This window comes from Schistocerca piceifrons, chromosome 3, assembly GCF_021461385.2.
Source record: "Schistocerca piceifrons isolate TAMUIC-IGC-003096 chromosome 3, iqSchPice1.1, whole genome shotgun sequence".
NCBI classification, from domain to species: Eukaryota; Metazoa; Arthropoda; class Insecta; order Orthoptera; family Acrididae; genus Schistocerca; species Schistocerca piceifrons.
This window is the reverse complement of record NC_060140.1, coordinates 429,949,242-429,959,448: the sequence shown is the minus strand read 5'-3', so window position 1 is coordinate 429,959,448 and position 10,207 is coordinate 429,949,242. Positions and strand designations below refer to the sequence as shown.

At 41.6% G+C, this 10,207-nt stretch overlaps 1 protein-coding gene across 1 annotated transcript; it reads left to right on the top strand.

Moving 5' to 3' along the window:
* Positions 1 to 51: 51 nt before the first annotated feature.
* LOC124788721 (probable chitinase 10) lies at positions 52 to 927 on the top strand. Its single transcript, XM_047256000.1, has one exon. The coding sequence runs from the start codon at positions 52 to 54 to the stop codon at positions 925 to 927; it is 876 nt and encodes a 291-aa protein (XP_047111956.1).
* Positions 928 to 10,207: the final 9,280 nt, after the last annotated feature.

Sequence of the window (10,207 nt, the reverse complement as noted above, 5' to 3'; positions counted from 1 at the left end):
CAGTCACGCGCAGACCCGCCAGTATGTCCAGAACGAATTCCAGGTGTGGCAATGAACATTACCTTCTACCCTAATGAAGATGACTGCAGCAAGTACTGGGAGTGTGACAACGGAAACCTTTACAATGGCTCATGTGCTGATGGCTTGGTGTGGAATCCCAATGTGAACTCTTGTGACTGGCCATATATTTACGACTGTCCTTACGATAAGAAGGAGCAAGGTATGTTGCCGGGTGAGGTTCCCCAACTGCAGTCACGCGCAGACCCGCCAGTATGTCCAGAACGAATTCCAGGTGTGGCAATGAACATTACCTTCTACCCTAATGAAGATGACTGCAGCAAGTACTGGGAGTGTGACAACGGAAACCTTTACAATGGCTCATGTGCTGATGGCTTGGTGTGGAATCCCAATGTGAACTCTTGTGACTGGCCATATAATTACGACTGTCCTTACGATAAGAAGGAGCAAAGTCTGTTGCCGGGTGTGGTTCCCCAACGGCAGTCACGCGCAGACCCGCCAGTATGTCCAGAACGAATTCCAGGTGTGGCAATGAACATTACCTTCTACCCTAATGAAGATGACTGCAGCAAGTACTGGGAGTGTGACAACGGAAACCTTTACAATGGCTCATGTGCTGATGGCTTGGTGTGGAATCCCAATGTGGACTCTTGTGACTGGCCATATAATTACGACTGTCCTTACGATAAGAAGGAGCAAAGTCTGCCGTCAAGTAAACCGACTGAGTGTCCTCAAACTTCAAATGGTAAACAACTGACAGTCACATTTTATCCCGACGAAAAAGATTGCACAAAATTCTGGTCATGCGACAACGGAAATCTCTTCAAGAGTTCATGTCCAGTTGGTTTGATATGGAATCCCAAGATTAATGCTTGTGACTGGCCTTATAACTACAAATGCCAATACTAGAGTAGGAAATCTATTTCTGCAGTAGTAGAGTCTGTCGGTCCACCAATAAGCCCTCTTACAGTTGGCATTGTCATGTTTTATCCCAATGAAAACGACATCCAAAACCACTGGAAAGGTGTCTATGGTGAGGTAAGAGAGTGTAACTGCGACATTGACATGGTGTGTGATCCCAGCGCGACAAAGTGTACTGTGTAAATTATTTAACTTGTAATACAGATACGAGTAAGCTAAAATTATCTCTTAACCTCTGGAATCAACCGAAGGGAATGCTCGGCTTATCTCAGTAATATATCTGATTCCAGTTAATCATTTCTCCGACTTAAAATAATGTACTGTTTATCAGTAACTGAGTGGGATATTGAGCCTGATTTCATTACGAAATGTTGTAGTGATTTGTATGTATTTATTTTTGTATTTGTAAAATAAATAAATTTATTTATGTATAATATGTGTACTGAAATTATCCCAAGTCAAGTAGAGAATGATCTTGCGTGTTTCTTGAATATACTATACCTCAAATTAAAGCCATTACAATTTTCAGCAGTTCGTTCCACTATCACGTGTTTAAATGTCACTGTCTTTCTTTTCTTTAGATTTGTAATATCCTGATCTGATCGATCTTCCCTTTGAACTCGGATTGAAATGTTTAACTTCTGTAGTAAACAGCTGAATATCATGAAAGAGGCGAGACAATATAGTTATGAATTATGGTTCATACAGTAGACGTTTGACAAGATACACAAATACACTACACAACAAAAGCACGGCACTCACTGTTTCGAGGATGGAGGTTCAATTCTTGTCTGATCATGTTATCATGATGTCAGTAGGTCATTTACAGGTGGTTTATTTTAAAAGGAAACGAAAGATCTCTATCCTGATCCTTGTTTGCTTAGAGGTGTTGCTCCCTCTACTATGACTATGTCCTCCATGGCACAAAAAATGGCTCTGAGCACTATGATACTTAACTGCTGAGGTCATCAGTCCCCTAGAACTTAGAACTACTTAAACCTAACTAACCTAAGGACATCACATACACCTATGCCCGAGGCAGGATTCGAACCTGTGACGTAGCGGTCGCGCGGTTCCAGACTGTAGCGCCTAGAACCGCTCAGCCACTCCGGCCGGCGTCCACGGTACATTAAACCTTAATATTCGTTCCTTCTTTCCTTCACGAATTACTTCATAGTATAGTAACGACGTAGATACTAGGCCGAACGTTGTAATTCACTGAGTCTGTAGGCCTTCGACTCACTGAAAGAAGACATAACCGTTTAAATCACAGGTGGTAACTTCTTTTTATCCTAATATTGACGTTAACAAACGGGAGCCATCAAGAACCTTTCGTTTATATAATGTGAAATACACAGTGAATGTCCAGTACCCGTTGATTGGTCCCAAGAAGCGATTTCTCTATCTTCCTATTCTGTTTGGTCAGATATATTTAACAGCCGCCCCACATGCGCTTTACCACATTCATGTCTTTTATAATATCTTATACGTGTGTTTCGTGTGGGACTGCGGCTATAGTGATTGTGTTCCGTAGTGTACATCGTCAAAATCATTCGACATGGGAAATAAACGCGTGTATTACTGATGTAACTCTTTCAGTTTTAAAACTTTAATAGTAAATTACCAAATCGTAGATGATATTGTTAGCAACAGCGATTCTATCGGAGTAGATAGTTAGAAAGATTTACCTCACCGTGAATCAAACTGAATATCCGTTCCTGTCAAATTTAATAAAAATATGGAATGTGACAGAGAATACCAGTAATAAAATAAAATTGCTTGCTGGATACAAGCACTGTTCTGTGCAGTCTAATTGTCTCCACAAAACACCTATGTGTCATCAGACCTGCCGGTAAAAATCAGCATTCCCATAGTGCTAAGAGCTATTTGAACCATTTGCCATAAACTGATGAAAGATCAAGCTCCTAGAGGACAAATACACTGATTTGAAGTTTTCCACACAAAACGGGTATTTTCATTTCTCAATCATTTAACTGCAAAACTGCCATAGTGTGGTGTCAGTTTGTTGACGATGAATGTAATGAGACCGTCATGTCGTTATACGCTAATGAGCTGAGAAGTGACAGAAGTTAGCATGGAGGTGGTTTGCACCGTGATACGGCTTACTGTCAAAATAAAGGAATATTTTTGCCTCTCAGTCATATTTGTTGAAATCTGCCTCATCGTAGTGTGAGTAATTGGATGATGCTGAGAGCGTCATTTCTTTACACGCTAATGAGCTGAGATGTGTCTCGCGGAATGGCCGCTCGGTCTGAGGTACAATGCACGGATTGCGCGGCCCCTCCCGCCGGAAGTTCGAGTCCTCCCTCGGCCATGGGTGTGTGTGTGTGTGTGTGTGTGTGTGTGTGTATGTGTGTGTGTGTGTGTGTGTGTGTGTGTGTTGGTCTTAGCGTAAGTAAGTTAGCTTAAGTAGTGTGTAAGTCTAGGGACCGACGATCTCAGCAATTTGGTTCCTTAGGAATTCACACACATTAGAACATTTGAGATGTGACAGAAGCAACTAGGGAAGCATCGTCCATCATGATGCTTACGTTAAACTAAAGAAGTGATCGTTTCTGGAAGAGTCAGCCAATATGTTGCTTCCACGCACGTATACTTTGTGAGAAGACCACGAAGGCAACATTAGAGAGATCCCTGCTCCCACGAAAGCATATCTACATCTACATCTACATCTACATCTACATCTAAATCCATACTCCTCAAGCCACCTGACGGTGTATGGCGGTGGGTACCTTGAGTACCTCTACCGTTTCTCCCTTCTATTCTAGTCTCGTATTGTTCTTGGAAAGAAAGATTGTCGGTATGCGTCTGTGTGGGCTCTAATCTCTCTGATTTTATCCTCATTGTCTCTTCGCGGGATACACGTAGGAGGGAGCAATATACTGCCTGACTCCTCGGTAAAGGTATGTTCTCGAAACTTCAACAAAAGCCCATACCGAGTTACTGAGCGTCTCTCCTGCAGAGTCTTCCACTGGAGTTTATCTATCATCTCCGTTACGCTTTCACAATTAGTAAATGATCCTGTAACGAAGCGCGTTGCTCTCCGTTGGATCTTCTCTCTCTCTTCTATCAACCCTATCTGGTACGGGTCCCACACTGGCGAGCAGTATTCAAGCAGTGGGCGAACAAGTGTACTGTAACCTACTTCCTTTGTTTTCGGATTGCATTTCCTTAGGATTCTTCCAATGAATCTCAGTCTGGCATCTGCTTTACCGACGATCAACTTCATATGATCATTCACCTTCTTCCCTCCCGCACTCGGTCACATACCAGTTGTGGCTTGAAGAGTGCAGATGGAGAGATGCAGAAGTAAATGTAGAAGACACTGTTGAGCTCTCATCATTTACTGTAGACGTGAATTGTTTACTACTGGAGGTAACAGCAAAAGACTCAAGCCTTCTGTGATTCAAGACTTTCGTCTTTTATGATTAAATCTTGTTAAGAAGGGGTACAAAACATCATAAAACCTTAAAAAAGATGACGCAAAATACGGCTTCGAACTTTGAATACATATATATCGGAAGCATACATAAAGAATCAAAATAAAGTCCATTAAAATAACACAATGGTGTATAAAACGTAAGTGCGAAAGTAACTTTCGCATGATGTGTCTCTAACAAGTAACATAACTCGATGAAACTTGGACCATATATAGAAAGAACTGCTACAGTAAGGTAAGTGAAAGAAACGCTCACTGAGATAAATATAAATGACATATTTATTCAAACACAATAATTACACTGAAGTCACCGCGATCTATGATAGTCCCACAGACATTAAAAATGGAGGGACATGAATCTTCATACGGTATGCGACAACTACAGACGGCAATGCATCCTCTACAACGTGGTTCCATTCTGACCACAAGGCTCCTGAAGTGTTCTTCTGTTAGGGCGTTCCATAAACGCGGCTGACAACTGCCGGGAAGTCATTCGTACATGTGGATATGCTGCAATACATCTCACTAATTCATCCCATCAGATATTCGATTGTATTTTAAGTCTGTGGAACGGGTAGGCGAGTCCTTGGTCCGAGTATCCCCATGGTCCAAGAGCTCCTCCAACTGCACTGTACAGTGCGGTCATGAAATGTCATCCCTGAAAATGAAGTTAGAGCCAAATGGACTTGCATGAGGAAGGAATACAGTGTCACAATAACGTTGACCGGTAACTGCACAACGTTAAAAGGTCTCGTGGCCAGTATGACTACACAATATTGTGCTTCCCCATACCATAACCTGGTCTACCAGAACCACCATGTTCGACAATGTACCTAGGTAAATTACCCGTTCTCATCCCTCGCCATCTGAGGATACTTCCGGAATCACTAGTCGGACCGAAGCAGATCTCATCCGAGCACTGGACCCCACTGCTCGCTGGTCCAGTTCCTTGGCTCTAGACACAACCGCTACCGGTGCATTCCTCTTAACCGTGGTTTCAAATTGCACCCGCTGTTTGACGTGTGTTCCTTTTTGCCTTCTAAAGAAAGTGATGCTCAAAACGCAGATAATTAGCGACCCATTCCCCTGTTGTCACCATTCTCAAAAATAAAAGAATCAATTATGAAAGACAGATCAAAGAAATATTTCATAAATACAACCTTTCCAGCGAATCACTGTTTGGCTCCCGATATGGTAAGAGTACACAGTCAGCCATACTAGAGTACACAGAGCTGGTACTTGACGCGCCTGACAAAGATGAATGTTTCATACGCATAGTTTTAGACATTTTAAGACTTTTGATACTGTTGACCATGAGATGCGATTGCATGACACCAACAACTGAAAGAGACAACATTTACTTTTACATGTGTCAGTGAATCACATTCAAATGGTTCTGAACACTATGGGACTTAACATCTGAGGTCATCAGTCCCCTAGAGCTTAGAACTACTTAAACCTAACTAACGTTAAGAAATCACATACATCCATGCCCGAGGCAGGATTCGAACCTGCGACCGTACCAGTCACGTTGTTCCGGACTGGGGCGCCTAGAACCGCTCGGACACCGCGGAATCACATTCCCTTGGTGGTCTGACCACTGCAATCGGTATTTCAAACTTTTTTCTTTCATAATAAGCATGACTCCAAATCACTAGATTTACGGAATGGTTTTGAAACTGTTCCTCACAATCAACTTCAAATCAAATTTCGTGCCCTTTGAGTATCGTCTGAGCTGTGAGACTAACTTTGCGATTTAATGTCAGAAAGGTCACAGTTCGCAGTAGTTGACAGGAAGTGGTAAGATGATCCTAAAATACATTTGCGGTTCCTGAAGAAATCGTTATAGGCCGCCTGCTCTTCTAAATTTGTATAAATGATTTAGGGGACAATCTGAGCGGCTTTCTTCGATTGTTTGCAGGTGATGACTTCGTTTATCGTCTAGTGACATCAGAATATCAAAATGAGTTACTAAACAATTTTAGAGAAGATATAAGCACGGTGTAAGATACACCAGTTAATTTTGAGTATGAGCCGCCTCACTTGAATACCAAAAAGCTCCGTTAAATTTAAGTTACACAATAAATCACACTAATTTACATGCAGATACTACAAGTACTAACAACTTTATTTGGAACCAGCACATACAAGATATTGCAGGGAAGGCGAACTGAAAACTGTTTTTCTTAGGAAAAACACTTCCATCGTGCAACAAGTCTACTATGGAGACTAGTGTATGGAACCCTTATTAGAAAGCATTTACGGAAGAAATCTAAAAAGTTCAATAAAGGGACATTCGTTTTGTATTACTATGAACCAAGGGCGGGTGCGTCACGAGTATGATAAACACGGATATGATGAGCGAGTTGGAGTGCTAGTCATTAAGACAAAGTCGTACTGTGTGACGGCGCTATCTTTTCCAAAATTAAATCAAGTTTCTTTTTCTAATGTCAAAATATTGTCTGGACTACAACCTACATAGAGAGAAATTACCATCGTCATAAAACAGGAGAATTCAGAACTTGAACGGTGAGATTTAGGTTTTGTTAAACGGTCAGATTTAGGTTTACGTTCTTTCCAAGTGGTATTTGAGAGTGAAATTGTGGGAATATAGTCTAAAAATAATTCTAAACAACCTCTGCCAGAAACCTGCGAACTGCAGAGTAGCTTTGTGGATGTAAGCGTAGATACTCGGAACAACTTATGTATTAGGAGTAGAAGGAAATAACGGTAACCCGAATGATGAATTGACATAACATTTTTCTAACGTACATGTTCTGCCTATTTTGTAGATATATCTGTTACATGTTAGCACTTACTTCCAAATAGAGTGGATCACATATTTCTTTATTAATGGCCCGTCGGGGTACGTTTCAGCCTGTATACATCAAAAGAAATAGCTTTGTTACTGCATTATTTATACTATTCCGTCCTTTGTTACCGACACAAGAACCCTTTACCAGATCCTGTAGATAGTACTGTTTTCAGCAGTGCTATCAGCATCAGTTACATTTCTGGCGGTAACAAATATTCTTTATCTCGTTTGTAACATGAAAAAAAATTTTCTCAGCTCCATAATATGAAGTCAATGTTTAAGAAGTACTAGCAATTCTGGCAAACGCATTTTTTATTGAAACGCTCAAATGACATTATTTAAATAACAACTGCGATGACTGTTTTTCATTTATCGAAGGCTTGGCCGTTGTCGCTGAGCGGTTCTAGGTGCTTCTTCCGGAAGCGCGCTGCTGCCACGGTCGCAGGTTCGAATCCTGCCTTGGGCATGGATGTGTGTGATGTCCTTAGGTTAGTTAGGTTTAAGTAGTTCTAAGTCTAGGGGACTGATGACCTCAGATGCTAAGTCCCATAGTGCTCAGAGCCATTTGAACCATTTGAAGGCTTGGCAACTTACAGCTATATTGTTTTGTCAGCTTTGAACCACTGCCATACCATTTTATTTCCTTGGCGTTCCGTTAGGGGTGACGACAAAGCGGTATGTAGATTCGTAATATAGCGAATTAAAGTCTTGACGGCTAATAAATTCACTGGTCCAATGAATAAATATAGGGTGACGCACGAAAAACCAGCCAGGAGACAGGTTGCTCACAAATTGCGGACTGACTGTGCCCGCCACGAGCAGATACAACAAATATACAAACATCTCGGTCCGGCACACGGTTATAATCTGCCAGAAAGTTTCATATCAGCGCACACTCCATTGCAGAGTGAAAATCTCATTCTGAAAACATATAATAATTACATAATAAGGAAATAACAAATAAGCTAATGCAGAGGTCTATATTTACTGAAGTGATGACAAATGGCGGGCTATAATAAGCAGTCTAGTAGTCGGGTCCGGTTTTCCGTGCGCCACCATATATTACGTAACCACGACCTGCTCTCCCAAATAGTAACTCGTTTTCTGCAACATCTCCTTTTGGAGAGCTGCATTCGAAAACGGTATTGCAGCTTTTCAAAAGTGGGGTAGCAGAATCACGAACGTGTGTTGGCGTTACTAACATAAAATACTGATGTAACTGCCGCAGCACATTTGGGAAGGCTGCGCTCCCAAAAGGGAGAACATTTACTCGAGCGAGGACGTCGCTGCTAGACATCGAGGGATTTGTAGCCGTTCTGATTGGAACAGCAGCTGTGCCAACGGTATCTCAAAATACGAGCACATGCGTTTGTCAAAATAGATAATCGAGGTAACTAACATAAGAAAGAGACGCACTATATGTTGTTTTTCAATGTTTTTGTTTTTGTAATTTCATAGGAATCGGATGCTTACTATGACAATGAGCGTTTACCGCAGACGAACAGTAAAGGCCTTTTTTCAGACTATGGGGTTCTTAGCAGACACATCGCAAGCTAATTATACTACATAAAACGAATTCGTGAAATAATATTTCGTCTGATAACAATTGTCCAAATTTTTCTCCAGCTAGTCGAATTTGGCTTCAATCATAGCACAAGAATATCAATAAACGTTTTACCAAATGAAACTTCCCAGTGAGTCAAGAATATTATAAGATACTAAAAGGTGTCTAAAATAGGCAGAATTGTGCCGTACTCAAGTTTTCCTTTCACTGTAGAAAGTCTCAGTGTAGAAACACTTGAAAGAACATGGATAGATTCTTGGTGAGATGCAGAAAAGGCAACGTGAAGATCGTAGACGAAGCAGTTAGGCAGCAGAATAGAGAAAAGATTGCTGCACCGTCTTTGAGTGAAGAGCATGTTCAAATGGTTCAAATGGCTCTGAGCACTATGGGACTCAACTGCTGAGGTCATTAGTCCCCTAGAACTTAGAACTAGTTAAAACTAACTAACCTAAGGACATCACAAACATCCATGCCCGAGGCAGGATTCGAACCTGCGACCGTAGCGGTCTTGCGGTTCCAGACTGCAGCGCCTTTAACCGCACGGCCACTTCGGCCGGCCAAGAGCATGTTGAGCAAACTGATAGTGATTGTCGTAAATGTACGAAAATCACAGAGTTTTTGAATAATTGTGAATAATATATGAATTACATAAAGTTAGGATCTGCACTGAAAATCCAAGTATGTAGTGTTATATTTTTTACATTGCAGAGAATGTAGTTGAAATTTCTGCGATTTCCAAAATTACGTTATAGTGATTTTACTAATAAGTTTGATATCTCCGACAAGCGATTTTGAACTTTCGAAAAAAGCGTGTCTCAAGGAAGACTCCCGGAAGGGGTGCGCGGGTCTCGCGGCACGGCCACCGGCAGTCGCCAACGCATTCGCCGGCCGCCGCCGGGCCCGACTCTCGGACATTAATCTGCTGGTAATCGGCTGAGTTAAGCATAAGCAAAGTTGCCATCTCATTGACTCAAGCTTACCTTTAATTACAGTAGGTGCTCAAAGTGATGTCCCTCTGAGATAAGAGCAGCCTGACATCTCCTGAACACATTAGCAAACACTAGACAAATTTCGGCTGCCGAAATCTTAAACGACTAGCCCAACCCTGTCTTCCAGTTCGTCGAACGTGAGGGGGTTGGTTGCATGCACATTATCTTTCAACATTCCCCAAATATAAAACTCAGACGGATTTAGATCTGGAGAACGAGGAGGGAAGACCACTGTTCTATCATCAAAAACAGTTCGTATTGCTGTCATAGAATCAATGGCGATGTGTGGTCTTGCATTGTCCTGCATTAAATAAACGTACATCTTTTCGTTAGGTGATAGTTCTCTAAAAAAAAGGAGGTAGTATGTTGTTGACATACCTGTCAGAACGTATTGTTTTGTCCGTAAACGATTGGTGTAGTAATTCGTCTTGAACCAATTG